Source organism: Nerophis lumbriciformis, linkage group LG25, assembly GCF_033978685.3.
Source record: "Nerophis lumbriciformis linkage group LG25, RoL_Nlum_v2.1, whole genome shotgun sequence".
Classification (NCBI taxonomy): domain Eukaryota; kingdom Metazoa; phylum Chordata; class Actinopteri; order Syngnathiformes; family Syngnathidae; genus Nerophis; species Nerophis lumbriciformis.
Window position 1 is genome coordinate 29,071,684 of NC_084572.2, and position 24,119 is coordinate 29,095,802.

At 37.5% G+C, this 24,119-nt stretch overlaps 2 protein-coding genes across 3 annotated transcripts in view; both read left to right on the forward strand.

The window, feature by feature from the left end:
• trim2a (tripartite motif containing 2a) overlaps positions 1-7,836 on the forward strand; it is a 39,989-nt gene extending 32,153 nt beyond the window's left edge. For both annotated transcript variants that reach the window (XM_072916082.1, XM_061984135.1), the window contains exons 10-12: positions 1,189-1,259; positions 2,879-3,019; positions 5,834-7,836. In XM_072916082.1, the coding sequence (XP_072772183.1) occupies positions 1,189-1,259; positions 2,879-3,019; positions 5,834-5,986 (365 nt within the window). In that variant the 3' untranslated portion in view covers positions 5,987-7,836. The remainder of the gene's footprint in view (positions 1-1,188; positions 1,260-2,878; positions 3,020-5,833) is intronic.
• A 350-nt stretch (positions 7,837-8,186) lies between these two features.
• The window catches only part of mnd1 (meiotic nuclear divisions 1 homolog (S. cerevisiae)), a 29,219-nt gene continuing 13,286 nt past the window's right edge, over positions 8,187-24,119 (forward strand). The window contains exons 1-4 of the mRNA XM_061984137.1: positions 8,187-8,442; positions 9,097-9,162; positions 9,294-9,351; positions 22,773-22,921. Coding sequence (XP_061840121.1) covers positions 8,440-8,442; positions 9,097-9,162; positions 9,294-9,351; positions 22,773-22,921 — 276 coding nt within the window. The 5' untranslated portion in view covers positions 8,187-8,439. The remainder of the gene's footprint in view (positions 8,443-9,096; positions 9,163-9,293; positions 9,352-22,772; positions 22,922-24,119) is intronic.

Genomic DNA, 24,119 nt, shown 5'->3' on the forward strand with positions numbered 1-24,119 from the left:
AATAAGGGTGATATTTGCTTATTTTCTGTCTGATAAGATAATTCTTCTCACTAAGCAGATTTTATGTTAGTGTTTTACTTGTTTTAAGGATTTTGGTCCTAAATTATCTAAATAAGATATTACAGCTTGTTGCTGAGATTGTATGACCTATATTGAGTAAAACATGCTTGAAACTAGAATATCAACTGTTGCAAAGCTGTGTCATCAACACTCACAAGTATAAAACTACTTTTTTAAAGTAATAATTTCTTATTTCAAGCATGTAAAAAAAAAGAAAATCATGACTTTGACACAATTGTGTCTCATAATTAAAACAGATGACAGCCAAATGGACTTTGCTGTTTTATTTTCAATGAAACAATAGAAAATACATACTCATATAGTAGTACAGTTGTTATTAGTGAGAATATACTTATTTTAGGTATTTTTGGGTTCATTGAGGTTAGCTAATTTTACTTGTTTTGGAAAGTCTTGAAAAGCCAAATTTTCTTGTTCTATTGGCAAATAATTTTGCTTAGTTCAAATAAAATGCCCCTAATTTTAGTTTTTTTTTTCTTCTTGTTTTTGAACACTGACTTTTTGCAGTGCATAAAAAGTCTCCAAGGCAGAAGCATATTAGATAGTATACAGTAACAAACGTGTCCGCGTCATTCAGCCTAATGAGTTCAGCCTAATGAGTTTAACCTAATGAATTATCACTCCACTTCAACCTAATTAAACGCAGCATAAGTCCAAGCCAAAAGGGAAATAATAAATAGGTTGGTGTTTAACTTTTTAATATTCACAAGTGTTTTCTGTTGGAGTAATTTCACTTAAGTATTTTCTAAGTAGAAATCCACAGAATAAAATTATAAAATAATGTACGGTTGGTGTTGGTATTGGCTCAATATCTGTATCGGCCAATACTCAAGACTCCAATATTGGTATTGTGTCGGAAGGAAAAAAGTTGTATCGAAACAACCGCTGATGACACGTGACGTGTAGTTTTTAGCGTCAATCCTCTGCTAATTTCGAGGCATATTTTGCAGTCAAATGAATGATACTTGCTTTAGTACATTTAACTTTTGAACATATATAAAGTGCATCATACGCTGTTCATGTCTACTACTAATACAAACTATTTTTTGTCTGCTGAGATGCTTCCGAACTCGACTTCATTTATTGTTATTTTTGCATGATTCCTTGAAGGGCCTCACTTTGCCGCTGTCAACAGCAACAATGAAATCATCATCACGGATTTCCACAACCACTCAGTCAAGGTAAGGGAATTATTGCTCTAATTATCGCCATATATGACATTTTCAGTAGAAGTTCTATTTTCAGCCATTTTACCACTAAAGCTGAGGGTTTTGTGTTTTTAGTTGTATTACTGTCTGGGAGGGTCACAGTTTAAACTACCCGCTACATTTACTCTTACATTTATTTAAGTAACTTTTTGGATAAAATGTACTTGTCAGAGTAGTTTTAATGCTTGAATTACTTTTATTTGAGTAGATTTGTGAAGAAGAAACAATACTTTTACTCCCTTACACTGAGGTTGATTCCGATCGCTACATTTATTTATGTCGTCATTATATTTATTTTGCAATCTATTGACAACTGCTTGCAGGGACAAATTGTTAAGAATTGTCAGACACTTTTTCCAGCGTGCGCTGTCACATGACTCTGATTAACCAATCCAATGTAAGCACTAGTGACATTTGACTCCCTACCACCAATCAAACAGAGCGTGTCAGTCACATGACTGCCCTATTGAGATGTGACCTTTGTGAACAAATAGAGAGTTTTGAACGGCTCTTTTCAGTGAAGGATGAGAACATTGATTGATTGAAACTTGTATTAGTAGATTGCACAGTACAGTACATATTCCGTACAATTGACCACTAAATGGTAACACCTCAATAAGTTTTTTAACTTGTTTAAGTCGGGGTCCACTTAAATTGATTCATGATACAGATATATACAGATTCACAGTTGTGAGCCGTTTGTTTGGGAAAACTTTTTATGCACAAATGACACAGATGTTTATGCATAAATTAAGCACAAATTGCCCACCCTACTGGCAACTAGACTACAAAATTAGTCAGAGGAGACATGTGTGTGTGTGTGTGTGTGTGTGTGTGTGTGTGTGTGTGTGTGTGTGTGTGTGTGTGTGTGTGTGTGTGTGTGTGTGTGTGTGTGTGTGTGTGTGTGTGTGTGTGTGTGTGTGTGTGTGTGTGTGTGTGTGTGTGTGTGTGTGTGTGTGTGTGTGTGTGTGTGTGTGTGTGTGTGTGTGTGTGTGTGTGTGTGTGTGTGTGTGTGTGTGTGTGTGTGTGTGTGTGTGTGTGTGTGTGCAGTATATATATATAATTTGTGTATATATATATTATTTGTGTGTATATATATATATATATATATATGTGTGTGTATGTATATATATATATGTGTGTGTGTATATATATATATATAAAAAAGAATATAATTTTTCTATCTACTGGTATTTATGTATTTTTTTATTGATTTACTCTTCTTGCTAATTGTTTTGATATGCAAAGTAGTTCAAACGTACACATGTATAATTATGTATTCACATTTTTATTATGTTCTAATTGTTATTCCAGTTGTATTCATATTTTTTACATCCATCCATCCTCTACCGCTTGTCCCTCCCGAGATCACGGGGGTGGCTGGAAAAAAAAGAAGCTATAATGGTAATATTAGGATGCTAACAATTACACCGCAGGCAATTAAAAAAAATTAGCTACGGGGCCGCAAATGGCCCCGGGCAGCACTTTTGACACCCCTGCTCTAAAGTAACGTTACTTTTACTTAAGTACAATATTTGGCTACATTACCTCTTTCTGGTAGTGACTAGATCATTTTGTTGTCCTCAATGTAGGTGTTCAACACAGAGGGGGAGTTCCTTTTGAAGTTTGGCTCTAACGGCGAGGGTAACGGCCAGTTCAACGCCCCCACAGGAGTGGCGGTGGACGTCAACGGGAACATCATCGTGGCAGACTGGGGGAACAGCAGGATACAGGTTTGGTCCAAACAGCATGTTGGCTAAAACGTGTCACCTCTAGACTCTTATGTTACTCTTTCTGTAGTTACTAGGGGTGTCTTAGAATAGCCCACCGACTATGCAACGATTCTCGGACAAGTCTGAGTCGACTATTAACCTCGCAGTCGAATCGTCGAACATTGAGTTGTTAAATGACACTAAATATGTGAGCTACTGTATATACATACAGTATATACATACATATCATACAAATCTTTAAAAAAAAGTGATGTATAATTTAGAAAAAAAGGATTATTCAACGCTTAAATCTCTAGATCAACTTTAGATCTGTCAGTATAAAGTTTTTTTTTAAAGTTTTTTCAATGTTTTATAACCCTGTTTTTATTGCAGAAACACAAAATTTGCAATATTTTCCCCCCAAAAAATATCAAAGTACAATATTTGATGTAAAGTGATTGGAACGTTAAATAGGTCAATAATTCATAACATTGATTTTAATTTGTTATTATTTTTTGAGTCATGACAGTCAAAAAAGAATCCAACTAAAATGATTGGCGATCATAAGTGTTAAAATTAAGCCATACTTTTTTTTTTTACTTTCAACACTTAAATCTCTCTACAGCAACTTCAGATTTATCTGTCCATTAAGTTTTTTTGTTTTTGTTTTTATGCCCTTATTGTCAAAGAAAACTTAGTTTTTTTTATATGGCAAACACATAAAACATGCAATATTCCCCCCTAAAAATATTTCAAAGTGGAATTTTTGATGTGTATTTCAAAGTGGAATTTTTGATGTGAAGTAATTGGAACTTTGAATAAGTCCATCCATCCATTTTCTACCGCTTATTCCCTTTGGGGTCGCGGGGGGCGCTGGAGCCTATCTCAGCTACAATCGGGCGGAAGGCGGGGTACACCCTGAACAAGTCGCCACCTCATTGCAGGGCCAACACAGATAGACAGACAACATTAAGTCAATAATTCATAACAACATTGATTTTGATTCATTAATATTTTTTATTTTAAAAAAACAGTCTGAATGAGAGCTTTGTTATTAAAGTCAATATTGCAACTTTTTCTTGTTACATTTCACATATATACTCTTTTATTCCACTTTTTCATGTTTTTTGTTTTTTTTAAGTATTTGTCGAACGTCCCGAAGGCCGGTAAAAAGTAGCTGTCTCAGGACCACACTTTGAATAGAGTGTATTTAAATGTATATCTGCTACAATATTCTAACACAGTGGTTCTTAACCTTGTTGGAGGTACCGAACCCCACCAGTTTCATATGCGCATTCACCGAACCCTTCTTTAGTGAAAAATAAAAAACTTTTTTTTTTTTCAAATTCAAGACAAAGTTATATGTTTTTGGTAACACTTTAGTATGGGGAACATATTCTAAGTAACAAAGACTTAATTTAGAGTTATTTGGTTAGGGTTAGGGTTATAATAAGGCCATGCAAAATAAGGCATTAATAAGTACTTAATAATGACTAGTTAAGAGCCAATATGTTACTAATTTGCATGTTAATAAGCAACTAATTAATGGTGAATATGTTCCCCATACTAAAATGGTGCACAAAATGAACCGTGCATGAACATCACCTTGTTCAAAGAACAAAACCAACACAGTGCATAACTTCACAACAATTTACACACCTGCAAATCAGTCTGACTTCTGCTGTTGCCGTGTCCGTAATACGCCGATAAGGAGAAGTTTGTATTTACACGATGAGTCGGGTGTGTTTTGACCTCCGCCGAACCCCTGAGGCCGACTCACCGAACCCCTAGGGTTCGATCGAACCCAGGTTAAGAACCACTGTTCTAACACCTTAGTCAATCGTGATAAAGAATACTTAAAGTCTTGCCTATAAAAATCCTCAGTCGACTTATGACTAAAATATGAAATTTTAACTAGAAATGTCCGATAATATCAGACTGCCGATATTATCGGCCGATAAATGCTCTAAAATGTAATATCGGAAATTATCGGTATCGGTTTCAAAAAGTAAAATTTATGACTTTTTAAAACGCCGCTGTGTACACGGACGTAGGGAGAAGTACAGAGCGCCAATAAACCTTAAAGGCACTGCCTTTTGTGTGCCGGCCTAGTCACATAATATCTACGGCTTTTCACACACACAAGTGAATGCAAGCATACTTGGTAAACAGCCATACAGGTCACACTGAGGGTGGCCGTCTCAACAACTTTAACACTGTTACAAATATGCGCCACACTGTGAACCCACACCAAAGAAGAATGACAAACACATTTCGGGAGAACATCCGCACCGTAACACAACATAAACACTACAGAACAAATACCCAGAAGCCCTTGCAGCACTAACTATTCCGGGACGCTACAATATACGTACACCCCGCGCATGTCCCAAATTCCAAGCTGCTGTTTTGAGGCATGTTAAAAAAAATGATGCACTTTGTGACTTCAATAACAAATATGGCTGTGCCATGTTGGCATTTTTTTCCATAACTTGAGTTGATTTATTTTGGAAAACCTTGTTACATTGTTTAATGCATCTAGCGGGGCATCACAACAAAATTAGGCATAATAATGTGTTAATTCCACGACTGTATATATCGGTATCGGTTGATATCAGATTCGGTAGTTAAGAGTTGGACAATATTGGAATATCGGATATCGGCAAAAAAGCCATTATCGGACATCTCTAATTTTAACCCCTTTCGTTTTACTTCATCTTCTGCAATCCAGGAAGTAGCTAGCTAGAAAACAAATCCCCCACTTACCTCCAACATTTGTTTACTGTCCCATTGTAATGTTTTCATTTTTAACGAGAACTTTTATGTCCGTGTCAGGTGTTTGATGGCAGCGGTTCTTTCCTGTCCTACATCAACACGTCAGCTGACCCGCTGTACGGCCCTCAGGGTCTGGCTCTTACCTCAGACGGACACGTGGTGGTGGCCGACTCGGGAAACCACTGTTTCAAAGTCTACCGCTACCTGCAGTAGCCCGCACAAACTATACCGCACCGTACTACACAGTAGAGTACACACTTGTACACTTGTAAGTAAGGGGTATGTTTGCACTCGTCCACCTTCACCTGTTGTGTCATTGTGCCATTTGTGTGACTATTTCATCAATTTGGTCGTGAATGACGCTTATTTTCATGCTTTTTAGGAGTCGCGCTAAACAACGTACATCTTTCATGATAACTATAGGCTGAAAATGTGGTTTAACAATAATCCCAGCAATATCCTGGCTGTACGGCTTCAAATTCTTATGGTTTGCTTGAAAAGTATGCAAGAAGACGTATTGGAGCTGAGCAGCAAAAAAACAAAAATCAAGAGAAACATTTTGAAATAATGATTACGTCAAATAAAAAAACTAAATTTAAATGTTATAAATAGTATCCGATTATTTGCTAAAAATAGTGTCAAAGCCGCTAAATTTGGTGATCCCTCCTGCTTTGTCTTCTTATCCTCTGACAGACCACATTAATGTGTTTGAGAGCAAAGGTGAACAGGTAGCACCAAATCTGTCCAAAATTGTTAGTGGCAGGCTGCCAAAATTAACTAAATGTATGGGAAACACTGCTGTATAATTGCACTAATATTTTTTTTTTGTTTTCTTAATATTTTGGTCGACTTAACATTAGTATTAAGGCCAAGCTAAAACACATATAAAAAATTAACGAACAGAATACAAATTAATATAGATTATGAGACTTAAGGGATATTTTTTAACAGGAAATTGTCATGGCTCATGAGTAAAACATTGTTAATAGAAACAACAACAAAAAAGGGATAGTTCAATAAATAAATTATGAATGATTGAAACCATGTTTTTATTCTCCTCACTTCTGCTGTAGTCTGACTGAATTATCATCATTCTAAGAACATACAACTTGGAAAAACAGGATTCAAAAACATGGAAGATGTCTTAAAAATGTGTCATTTTACGAGAATAAACCATCATTTTCCACACACACATATTTTCTTCCCTCATAATATGAATTCTAAACTGTGGCGCTTCAAGTTGTCATCAATAACATTTATCATGACGTACACAAAGTACCTTAACTAACCTCAAAATGTGGAGATACATGCTCACTAAATACGGTCTTAAAATTTAGTTTGAAGTGTTAATCAGAGCCAAAAACATGCATGTAATACACAAGACGGATAATGCAAAACTCGGCATGGCTCTTCGCCTCGTGGCTTGCAACAAGCTTTTTTTCTAGCTGCCATGTAAGCCGGATTTTTGGCTCCCTCAACACAGTATTGTAGATTGTCAGGTATTTACTAAAAGGTACATGCATGCAGGTATTGCTGATAAACTGACAATATTCCCTAAAGAAGCACTGTGGCATTTATTGTGTAGAAATGATACGCCAATGTTGCGTTCCACATTTTTTCTGACAAAAGTGTGCTTTCATTGAGTTAGAAAACAATCACGTTGTTGTGATGTTTGACAGACATAGACCACCAAGTGCAATCTGCTATGTGTATTGATTTTAAGATCAGATAATCCACTTATTTTTTTGAGTTGTGGCCCACAATTTGACTTTTTCTGTCAATTGCATTATTTTGCTGCTTTGCAGGCTTTCACGAAACATCCTGTTTGTGCTCTTTTCACTGAAGAACTACTAACCACTTGTATTGCAGTTAATAACAGTTGTTTACCTAAAGATGTAGCTACACTTATTAAAGTCAGTTAATTAGACAGTGTAAAATTTCCAAGTAGGAAATTTGCATTTTTTTTTTTTTTTTTTTACACATTCCTGTTAAGTTATTTGTTTTCCATTGTCTTGTTTATATTTGTAATGTCAAATTGAAATAAAGTGCCCACTGGAAATAAACTCCTTTGTGTTTTCGGCCATTCTAATCTTTTAATATTACACCCACACACACAACTGTAAATGCATTGTAAACACCGTAAACAGACATTGATATGCACAAAATAATAGAGCAATTTGACTTTTTTAAGTTCCTTAAATTGATGACTAGTTCAAGCAGATTGCATGTATGACCGATAGAAGGCAGCAAACCCCATTAAACTTAACGATGAACCGCATGCTGCCTTCAGTGTAATCGAATATGGTACAACTTGTCACAACAAGCTATGGATTTTGGTATTTGTAAGCTTGTATGGGTGGGGATGAAGTACGTTTAAAGTATAAAAAGCTAGAGTTATGCATTTCAAGAGAAAATACATTGTTAAAAGCACTTTCAGAAAGAATGTGTGCAACTTGGAGCGTTACAAACACCAACGTAGTACTTCCGGGAGGTACCTAAACGCAACACAGAACATTCCCTTGACAGACGGAAGCGGGAAATTCAAGCCTGTCGCTGCGTGATTCTTATTTGGGAGAAAAAACGGGACTAAACCACAATTATTCCTCTTAACCGTACTTCACACTTTACCTTGTTAGTACACGTCGACAGATTGCCAATTCAACAAAATGGTAAGATGTTTTAACAACATTTATATTGCTTTTCTTGTGCTCTCGAGGCGAGCCTCCACGTCGTGTCTCGTTTGTTTACGTCAAAGTTTTTTCAAAGTGTTTTACCGCATTTGCTTATATTTAATATATTGTTGAATTTATAATCTCACAGACCAGATGCTGGTACTTAAAAAAATCATAGGGTTATTTACATTTCGATTAGTTTGATAAATGTCCAACTAGTACGTTAAAACTCGACGGAGTTGCCGTAAATGGGTGCTGTGTGTCGTAAATTTGCCTGACAACCAAATGTGTCGTAAATGCCTAGTAACCAAACAAATATATTTTTTATTTAATTAAAAACTGTTTTATTATTAACTTGTTTCCATACTCTGTTTAACATATTACTTCATGTCCAAGTCTGATTTAAATTAATGTATTAAATGGAGATCCAGCTGAAAACGACTATTATCAATTTATTTCCTTCTTGACTGCACTTAAATGTAGAATATATATTTATTTTATTCACATGTGAATAATGCTGTATAGTATTTGTTTTCTATTGTGAGCCAACTGTGGTGCTGAATTTCCCCTAGGGATCAATAAAGTACTTTCTATTCTATTCAATTCTATTTGTGATGATTCTCATTTCTTCCATTCATGTTTCTGTTTAAGTCCAAAAAGAAAGGACTAAGTTTGGAGGAGAAGAGAAGCCGCATGATGGAGATTTTCTTTGAAACTGTAAGTTCATAACTACACAAGAAAAACAAGGTGATATGCAATATACACAAAATCTGGACTGTGAAATCAATGTGAATATAATTAAACTAAAGTGTCAGAATAATGGTGGTTATCTGTGCTTCGTCCTTTAGAAGGATGTGTTTCAGCTGAAAGACATTGAGAAGATTGCCCCAAAGACAAAGGGAATAGGTGAGTTCTGACAAATTAATCCACAAAAATAATAACTTTTTATTTTGTTTTTATTCTCAATTAATTATAATTGCATTTTCTGCCTTTCTGCTCATTGTAACGTGACTGTACTGCAACATCCATCCATCCATTTATTGATTCTGAAAGTATTCCAGCCTAATGGAGTCACAACCAGCAGAGGGTACAATTGGGCCATTAATCTATTGCCTAAATGGGCATGGAAACAGGAAGCAAACAGGAAGAGTGCATACTGAGATACTTTTTTTGCATTAACAATCAACAATTAAATGATTTCCTAAATAGGCAATGAAACATAATGCAAACAGGAAGAGTGCATACTAATATAGTTTTGCATGAAGAAGAAACAGTTTATTACAATGTTGTGTATATATTATATATACAGAATAGATGACACTTGGTGGAAAAGTGTATGGAATGATGTTTACTTTCAACTCCAGGTTTGATGTGCTAATATTTTTCTAGGACAGTGGAGTCCAAGGTGCAGGGGTCATTTAAAGCCTACATACAGCTTGTTTTGCATTTTAAATATATAATTTTTTTTAAAATGAAGCAAATAGTGTAATATAATGATGAACTGTTGATGCTACTTAAACCAAGTTTTTATTTATTTATGTATTTTTTTAAACTAATTAATAACAATTGCTGATAGTATTAACAATATTAGTAATAATACAGTCATATATGCAGTGCAATCATTTGGAAAGAAAAAAGAAACAATGTAAATGAATGAATACAAATAAGTAGTAATTGTAAATATGATAAAATAATGATATTAATATATTAATAAAGAAACCATATTGTGTAATTATTTTGTTGGTGCAATTCCATCCATCCATGTTCTACCGCTTGTGCCTTTTTGGGGTTGCGGGGGCCTGGAGCCTATCACTTATGATATAAAAAGTCAGTAGTGTGAGGGTAAATATGAACTGAACAGCAGTTGGGAAGTTGTCTATTTGCAAGGCCTACAATACAGCGGTGTTTCTGAACCATAGGGCTGGGTCCTATTGGTGGGCCGCAAGCGTCCCCTAGAGCAGTGTTTTTCAACCTTTTCTGAGCCAAGGCACATTTTTTTTATTGAAAAATGAAACTCAGCAGCCGATATTGACAATTAAAAAGTCGTTCTCGCAATTGTTGGATATGACTTTAAACCATAACCAACCATGCATCACTATAGCTCTTGTCTCAAAGTAGGTGTACTGTCGCGACCTGTCACATCACGCCGTGACTTATTTTGAGTTTTTTGGTGTTTTCCTTTGTGTCGTGTTTTAGTTCTTGTCTTGCGCTCCTATTTTGGTGGCTTTTCCTTTTTTGTTGGTATTTTACTGGGCAAATTCTAATGACTTTTTTTATATGATTACTCCACTTGTAAAATATCTCTTAAATTAAGGTACCGGTTTGATTTCAGCAATAACGAAAAAAAGGTTTTATATGTATATTATACTCCATTAAGGAATCTTGAACGCTATTCCCCGCACCTGCTTTGTTTTCGCAATCAAGACTATTTAAGTTGTGCGGATGCTATCCTTCTTTGTGGGGACATTGTTGATTGTCATGTACGGATGTACTTTGTGGACGCCGTCTGCTCCACACGCTGTAAGTCTTTGCTGTCGTCCAGCATTCTGTTTTTGTTTACTTTGCAGCCAGTTCGGTTTTAGTTTTGTTCTGCATAACCATCCCTAAGCTTCAATGCTTTTTCTTAGCGGCACTCGCCTTTTGTTTATTTTTGGTTTAAGCGTTAGATACTTTTTTACCTGCACACTGCCTCCCGCTGTCGTGTGCACATTGTGATCACGACAAACCATGTTCCCGACATCTACAAAGCAATTAGCTACCTGATATGGAAGAGTATTACACGGCTACTCTGCCGAGCTCTAGACAGCACCGACACTCAACTACAGCACATTATTTGCGGATTATAATTACTGGTGTGCAAAAAAATTTTTTAACCCAATTAGGTGAAATTCATTAATCTCCCACGGCACACCAGACTGTATCTCACGGCCCACTAGTGTGCCGTGAGATACAGTGGTTTGAAAAACACTGCACTAAGGAACGGCACATTATTTGCAGATTATAATTATACTTTTGTAAAAAAAAAAATTTGGACCAATTAGATGAAGTTGCATAATTTCCCACGGCACACCAGATAATATCTCACAGCACACAGTGGTTAAAAAACACTGCCCTAGAGGGCTGCTAAAAATGATTTATTTTCTGAGCTGTAATACACTTTACCACCACTTGTGGAAGTAATGGCAATCTCAAACAAGCAGAAGCCGTCTGGAGCTCAAGTCATAGAGAGGTTTCTTAAGCACAAAAGGTATGACTAAAGTGGTGAAGCTGTCCATTTGCACTTTGACAGTTTAGTTAAGAAACATTAATTATGAATCTAGGATATTTTTCGTGGCGTAACATAATTGTATGTACATTCATTTTTCTTCAGTTATTTATGACTAATTTCTTATTCAGTATATTTAGTTAGTATTCCTTTTTCTAGTCAGCCTATGTGGTAAATAAATAACCTTCGTGATTAACACATGCTTTTATATCATTTGATAAGGTTGTAAACTAAGTAGGTTAGATTTAATTATTGATTATGATTAAATCAAGAGTAAGATGACTAATTCAGTGCTAATATTTGAGTGGGCCCTGTGCACCTATGAAGTGAAAAGTTGGGCTCTGAGATCAAAAAGGTTAAGAATTCCTGCATTACACATGTTATATTTGTGCCAATATTGCTTTAACAGCTTGAAGAAATCCAATTCCTATTTTCTTGTTCCGCGTTTTAATGTGGAGAGGTTTCGTTCTGGGCCTGAGGCAATGCTGCTGCCTTTCACTTTAGCTTTTTTCCCCACTTCTGTTCAAACAAGACAGTCTGTGTTTCATTGCCAAGAGCAAGGTGGTCCAAACCTTTGATGTACGATCCAATTTCGTTTCAGTCAATATTTGTTTATTTTTTATGATAGGTCACGGGCCAATAATTTAAAAAAAAAGAGTCGAACTTTGGACATCCCTGGTTAAAAGCCTATAACCACGCTGGAAGGGCTGTTGCGACTGTGAAAGAGACAGGCTTATAGGAAAGAGGAAGTCTCAATAATGACACCACTATGCTGCTTTGTTATTACTCTCCATTTCCTTTCACATGTTCAAGGATAAAATCTTTACAGGCCTCGAATTTTAACTTTTTACGTTTAAAAAAAATAAAAATTTTTTATTTAATTAAACAATTTGACCGTATTATTAACCGTCTGGAAAAATTTCGTTAAACCAAGCGCTTGGGTCCGTTTACTCCAAGGGGAAATCTCCGGAGCAAAGTCCGTGTAGTTAGTCCGGCATGATTATCAAGCCAACAACACCAGTGCGCATGCGCCTGATCTCGTGTGTGTGTATATATATATATATATATATATATATTTTAAATTTATTATTTATTTATTTTTCCCGTTAATTAAAAAAATTGACGGTATTATTAATCGTCTGGAAAAAGTACCTTAAACCAAGCGCTTGGGTCCGTTTACTCCAAGGGGAAATCTCCGGACCAAAGTCCGTGTAGTTAGTCCGGCATGATTATCAAGCCAACAACGCCAGTGCGCATGCGCCTGACCTCATGTGTATGTATATATATATATATTTTTATTTATTTATTTTTCCCGTTAATTAAAACATTTGACGGTATTATTAATCGTCTGGAAAAATTACGTTAAACCAAGCGCTTGGCTCCGTTTACTCCAAGGGGAAATCTCCGGAGCAAAGTCTGTGTAGTTAGTCCGCCATGATTATCAAGCCAACAACGCCAGTGCGCATGCGCCTGACCTCGTGTGTTTATATATATATATATATATATATATATATATATATATATATATATATATATATATATATATATATATATATATATATATATATATATGTTATATGGGCGACATAGCAAAAAAAAAAATCACATTATTTTTTTCATATCATCCAATGTCGATTATTATCACTTTTTAAAAAAAATTAAAACGGATTGGCCCGTACATTATTATACCGAGTACCGCATCCCTACGGTTTACTCCTGCAGTACCTTGCAACAGACATTTCTGCTTCTTTTTTGATACGTTACGTGGGGGTAAAGAGAATAACCTTTCTTCCTCTCAAAGTTATTTTGTTTTTTGTCTTGTCATCACAAACATTCTGCAGTAAACAAAGTATAATTGTTGTAGTAATTACTATAAGACTTTTATTTCAAGTGAACAAATGGGAGCCATTACCTCCCTGCTTGGCACTCAGCATCAAGAGTTGGAATTGGGGGTTAAATCACCAAAAATGATTCCTGGGCGCGGCCACCGCTGCTGCCCACTGCTCCCCTCACCTCCCAGGGGGTGAACAAGGGTGATGGGTCAAATGCAGAGAATAATTTCGCCACACCTAGTGTGTGTGTGACAATCATTGGTACTTTAACTTAATTTACTAAACAACACTTTCAAATGGTAAATTATTATTTGTATTCTCAAATTACTTGTATACATCAGTGCTTCTCACCAGTGTTTTGGAAACAACAAGCAGTGACCCAAATTGTGGGAGTTTTTAAAACTCAAATTCTGTATTTTATATTGAATGAAAATACAGTAAAGTGCAGTTTGAATTTGAGGTACTGTAAAATAATGTGTACCAACACATAAAACAAGTTTAATGATTAATTCAGGAACAAAATGTTTTTTAAATTTTTTATCCACAAACAAACAAAAAGAAGACAAAGTGTCTCTCTGCAGACTCTTTTTAGATCATGTTACATCAGAGGAGTGGAATCTTTGCAGACACAAACAAAAAGTCTGATTACAAAATAATTATATATAAAAATGCCTTTTTTGATTAAATTAGTGAGTGTGTGGATTCTTCCAGTCAGAACCAACACAGTCACATATATGTTCTGAGTGCCTGCAAGTCCGCATTCTGGGCAGTACTACTGGTACGCTGCAGCAGATAGTGAAACTAAAGGGTCTGCTCCTTTTAAATTTAGTTTCAACTTCTGTGCTAGTGTTAGTCATCTTTCTCTATTTTGTTCTTCTGGGCTGCACTTCCAGCTGTGTAAGGGGAAGAGGCACAACGCTGATTGAACATTCATTACGTCGTGACAAACCTCACTTTCGCAACTGTGGAATGGGAGGCCGTGCAGACGGACACACTTTCACACAAACACACGCATTCACAGACACACACAGCATTACGGTCAATAAAGGTGGATTGTTCCATGCAGCATTATACCAAACATAGTTGCTTCCCTACTGTTTACAACCGCGGTAACTTCTAAACAGACATATCCACCATGTTTGATCAAGGAAATATGCTAACAGCTGATCACCATGATCGAACTCAAATCAACTATCACCTTCATATAATCACCCAGCCCTACTTATAATACAATATGATAATTTCGGTCTCCCCAAGAGAGGGGGGGTTACCCACATATGCGGTTTCTCAAAGTCATTCACATCGACGTCCCTTATGTGGGCTCTGTACCGAGGATGTCGTTGTGGCTTGTACAGCCCTTTGAGACTTTTGTGATTTAGGGCTATATAAATAAACATTGATTGATTGATTGATTTATTTAAACAGCTGCCCTCTCCCTTCTCACACGATGGACTATTCCCCGCTGCTGCGCAGACGTGATTCAGGAAGACAGACCAAAACAAACCCATTGCCGCGGTTTTGAGAATTTTCATAAAGATGAGTTACGGGAGTTGCCTAAGTGGAAGCAGTTTTAATTCACACCCCCCGGATTGTAAATAATGTAAATAATTCAATGTATATCCTCTGATGATTGACTTGTGTGATGACTGTATTATGCTGAGAGTATATATTTGTACCATGATTTGATTAACGTGGACCCTGACTTAAACAAGTTAAAAAACGTATTCGAGTGTTACCATTTAGTGGTCAATTGTACGGAATATGTACTGTACTGTGCAATCTACTAATAAAAGTCTCAATCTATCAATCAATCAAAACCACTAAGGGCGTCAGGCTTTTTCTCAGGGACACCGTTTTTCATTACAAATATGTGATGAAAAACTATTGTAACCGAGGGTCTGTTAAGATGGTAGGAACCCGAGAAGCACTTTTTTAAAGTCAACAGCCTTGTCTCGTTCAAACACGGTCACCGCCAAGAGCTCTTTTTTTTTCCCACCAGTCATAAATTTTCGGACTTCATAATAATAGCCACGCACAGTAGCAGTGTGAATCTTTGGGCACCTAACGATTGGATTCGATTCCTGGGGTGACTTTGATTGATTGATTGAAACTTTTAATAGTAGATTGCACAGTACAGTACATATTCCGTACAATTGACCTCCAAATGGTAACACCCAAATAAGTTTTTCAACTTGTTTAAGTCGGGGTCCACGTTATTCAATTCATGGTACAAATATATACTATCAGCATAATACAGTCATCACACAAGTTAATCATCAGAGTATATACATTAGATTAATTACATTATCTACAATCTGGGGGGTGGGATGTGGAGGGGGTTGGGGCGGAGGATTAGATTTGATTGCTATCAGCACTTCAGTCACCAACAATTATATCATCTGAGAAATGCACATTGTAACAGTGTAGGTCTGACTTGGTAGGGTATGTACAGCGAGCAGTGAACATAGTGAGCTCAGAAAGCATAAAAACCAGTATATACATTTGGTTATTTACATTTGATTATTTACAATCCGGGGAGGTGGGATGTGGTGGTGGGAGGGTGTTAGTCTAGACGATTAGATTCAGAATTAATTCAGCACGATTCAGAATCAGAATCAGCTTTATTGTCATTACGCAAGGTAACGAGATTGAGGCCATTCCATACAGTGCGATGTGTGCATGCTAGAAAAACAATGTGCAAATATATAAAAATGTAAAAAATGTAGAAGTGCAATGAATGTGGTGTGAAATGAATATATACATGAAAAAACAAAACAAAAACAGGGTAGTTGGTGGAATGGGTTATTGCACCGAAGAGAAGGCAGTTATGAGGGACAATGGGGCAGTCCGTTCAGGATGGTTATGGCCCTGGGGAAGAAGCTGTTCTTTAGCCTTTTTGTTTTGGTTTTAATGCACCTGTAGCGCTTCCCAGAGGGCAGCAGGTGGAACAGATTCCCGATTCAAATTGATTTTTGCGATGTATTATTTCAAACGTTTTCAAAACAGCTCCTCTGGTTGCATGGAGATGGCCTAAAAAACATATTTAAAAAAAATGAATTAACATAAAAGCAATTTTTAATCTATTTGGATTTGGGATGAGTAATACGTGATTAAATGGCAACCAAGGTAATCAAAAAGGTCAACCAACGAACGAGATTTCTCTACAGAATCTCCTCTCTGGTCAACAAAAGCACCATGAAGATCTTAGCGGGAACTCTCATTCAACCCTTTTTCGATTACGCATGCACCTCCTGGTACCCTAGCACCTCCAAAACCCTCAAATCTAGACTCCAAACATCCCAGAACAAGCAAGTCAGGTTACTTCTAGACCTCCACCCCAGATCACACCTCACTCCTACCCACTTCTCCAAAGTGGGCTGGCTCAGGGTGGAGGACAGAGTAAAACAACTTGCACTGAGCCTAGTCTATAAAATCCGCTACACCTCCCTGATACCGAAGTACATGTCAAACTACTTCCTTAACGTAAATGACCGCCATAACCACAACACCAGGGGGAGCTCCACTAACCACGTTAAACCCTGATTCCGAACTAACAAAGGTCTTAACTCATTCTCTTTCTATGCCACATCAATATGGAATGCACTCCCAACAAGTGTAAAAGAAAGGGCATCTCTATCCTCCTTCAAAACCGCACTAAAAGAACACCTCCAGGCAACTACAACCCTAAACTAACACCCTCCCTTCCACATAACACCTCTTCGGATTGTAAATAATCAAGTGTAAACAATCAAACAATCAAATGTAGACACTTTTTCTTATACTTTCTGATCTCTCTCTCTATGTCCACTACTTGCTGTACATATCCTACCAAGTCAGTCCTACACTGTTTAAATATCCATTTCTCTGATGATGCAATTGTTGATGCTGATTGTTGATGACTGAAGTGTTGATACCAACCAAAGCTAACCCCCCCCCTCCATATCCCACACCCCGGATTGTAAATAATGTAAATAATTCAATGTATATGCTCTGATGATTATCTTGTGTGATGACTGTATTATGATGTTAGTACCGTATTTTTCGGACTATAAGTCACAGTTTTTTTCATAGTTTGGCCGGGCTCCAGTGCGACTTATATATGTTTTTTTCCTTTTTTATTATGCATTTTCGGCAGGTGCGGCTTATACTCCGGTGCGACTTATACTCCGAAAAATACGGTATATATTTGATAGTATATATCTGTATCATGAATCAATTTAAGTGGACCCCGACTTAAACAAGTTGAAAAACTTATTCGGGTGCTACCATTTAGAGGTCAATTGTACGGAATATGTACTTCACTGTGCAACCTACTAATAAAAGTTTCAATAAATCAATCAAAAGTCACAATTCGGATTTGATTCGATTTTTGTTTTTTTGTGCACCTTTACTGTGCCGACCCACTGGGCTAACAAATACTGTTCTCCGAAAAATTATTAAATGTTACATTTTCCCAACTTTCTATGAAAGTAAAAGCATTGTGCGGCTCGCCAAGCTTGACTGCAACTTGCAGGGCGGTTTCTTAGCACATGCTAAATGACCATGTTGCTTTTTTTGATGTGGGAGGGCCCAACGACCAGGTTTGTCTTCATGCCCCTGAAAAGAACAAGAGAGACGTTGTTCTTGGCGCGACTACGTATTCTTTCCCCGCCACACTAAACTAGTTCTCCTCTTTTTGTGCAGTATTCTTAATCTATGGAAGTGCCTACGTAACCAGGAAACGTCAGAACACGAGGACGGCCTGTATTATGGACTTGGGTGTTTGCACTTGTTTTGGACCTTGGCCAGATGAAGTGCTTGTGGTCTGGTCCTGTCTGCTGTTTTCATAAAATGAGTTTGGCTCAGGTTTTACCCAACACTCATACGGTTAAGTGGGGTAATTGATACAGTCGTTATGGAGCTATTACCATAGAAACGATGACGCAGCTCAGTTACCCCCAGTATACGGCAGCTTAGAGGTGTGGTGTTTGACGTGCAGAGAACAGCGAGCTCTTGCTATGTGTGTGCGCGTGTAAGCGTGTGTTTGGGTGAGCACGGCACTTAAGTGGACACAACAATAACGTGTTAGAAATTGGATCGCGTTGCTCGGCCCGTGATTGGAAGCACATGTTCCTGAGCCCCTTACAAGGGCATGATGTCGTTACTTCGCGATGGAGGGGGAAGGGGACGTTTCCTGCAGAATGTGCTTCAAAAAAAGAGGGAAAACCAAGCCCCTTCAAGAGGAAATGGGACAAAAAGGTTTTTTAATCCATTTGGTATTTTCTCAACGTGAAGCTACTCATAGCCCAGCACATAAGTCTGCCAATGTGGTTTTTTTTTGTTTTTTTTTGGGTGCATTGCCATGCATGAGTGTCACGTTTCACCGCTGACACTGTGCAGGATGCTGGGCTACTCAGCAACGTGTAGAACACAGACTTTTTGACATTTTAGCCGCACATGTTATGTAATAATACCAAAAAATATATTGAAAACAACTATCCCTCATGGCAGGGTTTTTCAACCTTTTTTGAGCCAAGGCACAATTTTTGCGTTGAAAAAATCCGGAGGCACACCACCAGCAGAAATCATTAAAAAGCGAAACTCAGTTCACAGTAAAATGTCGTTGTCGCAATTGTTGGATATGACTTTAAACCATAACCAAACATGCATCACCATAGCTCATGTCTCAAAGTAGGTGTACTGTCACCACCTGTCACATCACACCCTGACGTATTTGGAGTTGTTTTGCTGTTTTCCTGTGTGTTGTGTTTTAGTTCTTGTCTTGCGCTCCTATTTTGGTGGCTTTTTCTCTATTTTTGGTATTTTCCTGTAGCAGTTTCATGTCTTCCTTTGAGCTATATTTCCCGCATCTACTTTGTTTTTATCATTCTTCGTGGGGACATTGTCGATTGTCATGTCATGTTCGGATGGACATTGTGGACGCCGTCTTTGCTCCACAGTAAGTCTTTGCTGTCGTCCAGCATTCTGTTTTTGTTTACTTTGTAGCCAGTTCAGTTTTAGTTTCGTTCTGCATAGCCTTCCCTAAGCTTCAATGCCTTTTTCTAAGGGGCACTCACCTTTTGTTTATTTTTAGTTTAAGCATTAGATACCCTTTTACCTGCACACTGCCTCACGCTGTTTCCGACATCTACAAAACAATTAGCTACCTGCTGCCACCTACTGATATGGAAGAGTATTACACGGTTACTCTGCCGAACTCTTGATAGCACCGACACTCAACAACAACACCATTTGCAGACTATAATTACTGGTTTGCAAAAAATGTTTTTTACCCAAAATAGGTTAAATTAGATCATTTCCCACAGCACACCAGACTGTATCTCAGGGCAGACTAGTGTGCCGCGGCACAGTGGTTGAAAAACACTGCCTCATGGTATGTTGGCCTAAACAGTCCCCCCCCCAAAAGAATATAATGAAAATAATAATTTCCAGAGTCAAACTGTGGCCATCCTAAAACCTTTATTCACTCTACAGGCAAAGTCTAGGTATTTTTTTAACATTATAAACCAAGGGTGTTAAACACTGTACTTTAATGTGTGCCACTATACGTAGCCCGTGTACTAATACCACTGTTTGAAAATCACTGGCCTATGCATTAGATTTTTTTTTTTATTCGAACACTAAAAATCTTTTAAAAAAAAAAACATTTATAGTGTTTTTTTACAGCATATTATTGCAAGTGGGAAAATAGTACCACTGTTTTTTACCGTAAAAACTGGCAGCTCAGTTGCCAGAATTTTACTGTAAAATTTACGGTGGTTTTTACAGTGAATTACTATAAAGGGAGAAATAATACCACTGTTTTTTATTTTTACAGTAAAATTCTGAGTTGCCAGTCTTTCTTTACCGCAAAATCTATGGTTGTTTTTTTTGCAATGTATTACTGTAAATGGAAAAAACGTACCACAATTTTTTAGGGTGAAAAAATGGCAATTTTACAATAAAAAACAGTGGTGCTACGCTTCCATTTACAGTAATATGCATACTTGCCAACGCTCCCGAATTTTCCGGGAGACTCCCGAAATTCAGCGCCTCTCCCGAAAACCTACGGGGACAAATTTTCTCCCGAAATTCAGGCGGACCTGAGTGACGTGTCGACAGCCTGCTTTCACGTCCGCTTTCCCACAATATAAACAGCGTACCTGCCCAATGACGTTATAACTATAGAATGATCGAGGGCGAGTTCTTGGTTTCTTATGTGGGTTCATTGTTAGGCAGTTTCATTAACGTCCTCCCAGCGCGGCAACAACACACAACAACAGCAGTCACGTTTTCATCTACCGTAAAGCAGTTCATCTGCCGTAAACAGCAATGTTGTGACACTCTTAAACAGGACTATACTGCCATCTACTGTACATGCATATGTGACAATAACATCTTGGGCTTTTAGAGAGTGCAGTGCACAACTGCGCACACAACAAGGAGACGAAGCAAAATGCATCATCAGAGAGGGTGTTCAGCATGGTTAGAAAAATAGTGACAGAGAATAGAACAAGGATGGACAATTCAACCCTTAACTCAACATTGAGTAGATGAGTGTTATGTGTGTGTATATGTGTAAATAAATGAACACTGAAATTCAAGTATTTCTCTTATTTATATTTATATATATATATATATATATATAAAATAAATTATATATATAGCTAGAATTCACTGAAAGTCAAGTATTTCTTATATATATATATATATATATATATATATATATATATATATACAGTATATGAAATACTTGACTTGGTGAATTCTAGCTGTAAATATACTCCTCCCCTCTTAACCACGCCCCACCTCCGACCCCCCACCCCACCCCCCGACCCCTCACCCCACCCCCGCCCCCCACTTCCTGAAATCGGAGGTCTCAAGGTTGGCAAGTATGGTAATATGCTTTAAAAACTCTGTACATTTGATGGTCATTTTTACCGTAAAATCTATTGGCATTTTTAAAGTGCATGATTTGATTGAAAGCTTGCTTTGAAATCTTAAGTCAGGCAGATATTTAAGTTTTTGAAAAACATGTTTGGAATGTATCATTAAATAATGTTTGTTGCATTATTAGATAATATTAACGTTTAAAAGACATGTAGTAAATGTATTTTTTATGTCAAAATGGAAAGAACGAATGAATTTAGTAAGAAAAGATAATGTACTTTATTGATGCATATTATTTGTAGGCTTTCGCGGGCGATATAAAATGATGTGCTGGGCCTTAGGTTTGAAACCTGTGTTGTAAACTGTCCTATAAATGTATTAAAATACAGTTTGGTCAACTGTAACGTGACGGAAGTATCACACAGATGCTGAGTCATTGTTTAACCTTCTGAAGTGACACACAAGTGTAAAAAGAAGGTAACTATGGTCAATGTAAAGAAATGAAAATAAGACTCTCATAACAAATGTGAGTCACGTAACTTCCTGTCCATATTCTATGTACCGTATTTTTCGGACTATAAGTCGCAGTTTTTTTCATAGTTTGGCCGGGGGTGCGACTTATACTCAGGAGCGACTTATGCGTGAAATTATTAACACATTACTGTAAAATATCAAATAATATTATTTAGCTCATTCACGTAAGAGACTAGACGTATAAGATTTCATGGGATTTAGCGATTAGGAGTGACAGATTGTTTGGTAAACGTATAGCATGTTCTATATGTTATAGTTATTTGAATGACTCTTACCATAATATGTTACGTTAACATACCAGGCACGTTCTCAGTTGGTTATTTATGCCTCATATAACGTACACTTATTCAGCCTGTTGTTCACTATTCTTTATTTATTTTAAGTTGCCTTTCAAATGTCCATTCTTGGTGTTTGGTTTTATCAAATAAATTTCCCCCAAAAATGCGACTTATACTCCAGTGCGACTTATATATGTTTTTTCCCTTCTTTGTTATGCATTTTTGGCAGGTGCGACTTATACTCTAGTGCGACTTATATATGTTTTTTTCCTTCTTTATTATGCATTTTCGGTCGGTGCGACTTATACTCCGGAGCGACTTATACTCCGAAAAATACGGTATATTTTCTCGCCTCTAAAAGGCAGTAAAAGCCATCGAAAAAGCAAACCACCACAATTCATTCTGCTAATAGTGTGGGTTTAGCAACTGAGATCCAGCGAAATGGATGGTTGGAAGTACAGGTTTTTGTGTGACTTTAATTAAAATGTTTTCTCCATTTTTACTGAGTAGCAAGCTTAACACCGTGGCCCTAAATGCTGCGTCTTACAGCTCCCATGACGGTGAAGGATGTGCTGCAGAGCCTGGTGGACGACAACATGGTGGACTGCGAGCGAGTGGGCACGTCCAACTACTTCTGGGCTTTCCCCAGCAAAGCTCTGCACGCTCGCGAGCTCAGACTAGAGGAGCTGCAGAAGCAGGTGACCACACGCTTTTGGAATGCAAAAATTGGAAATTAGTTCATAAATGTGAGTGGGTTTTGTATGACGAATGGCCAATGCATTAATCAGACTGTGTTCTGACAGAGGGCTCACATTCTGTAAACACTGCAACAGAGGGTACACATTAAAGGTGCAGGACCACTTGGGTCCAAATACTGATTAGGTTTGTTGTAAATATACTGCAACACAGAAACTACTTAGAAGTGAATGGAATGAGGTTGATTGAAAATGTCACTGGGTTCTCTTTTAACGTGGGGACATGCTTACTTCATCTAGAATTAGTAGGCTTCCCCTCTGGTCTTTAAATGTAAACATTAGGAGTGCACCAAATGTTTTCAGATAACTTTCAGCTTCTCAAGAACAGTATGTGGTACTGAAACTTTTTTCACCAATTGCCACCTCAGAAAACACTTGGCTTTCCAAGGACCACCATATTGACCAACATTGAAATACAGTAGGGCAGCACGGTGGAAGAGGGATTAGTGCATCTGCCTCACAATATGAAGGTCCTGGGTTCGATCCTGCGCTTGGGATCTTTCTGTGTGGAGTTGGCATGTTCTCCCCGTGACTGTGTGGGTTCCCTCCGGGTACTCCGGCTTCCTCCCACCTCCAAAAACATGCACCTGGGGATAGGTTGATTGGCAACACTAAATTGGCCCTAGTGTGTGAATGTGAGTGTGAATGTTGTCTGTCTATCTGTGTTGGCCCTGTGATGAGGTGGCGACTTGTCCAGTGTGTACCCCGCCTTCCGCCCGAATGCAGCTGAGATAGGCTCCAGCGCCCCCCGCGACCCCGAAGGGAATAAACGGTAGAAAATGGATGGATGGATGGATGAAATACAGTTGTGGAGTAGGCCTTAATAATCATTCAAAACATTTTTTAACCTGTATATTAAATATTTTTGGCCACTGTAACATTACACAAAGTTTGAACAGTAACACTGTCTTTGAATATTTAATTAAGTGATTATTTGGCGACTAAATGGAGCCCACGTACGAATCACTGACTTATTTATATGTATTTTTAAAATATTGATTTAACTGTAGTTTGTGCCCACATTTCCTTGTGGTTGGCTTTAGGGCAGCTTCTTTAGCAACAGGCATCTTGGTAGGCTCTCAAAACACCGTCGTAGCAATGCTGGCGTTTCAGTTGGTTGATAAAGTTTGATGTGTTAAAG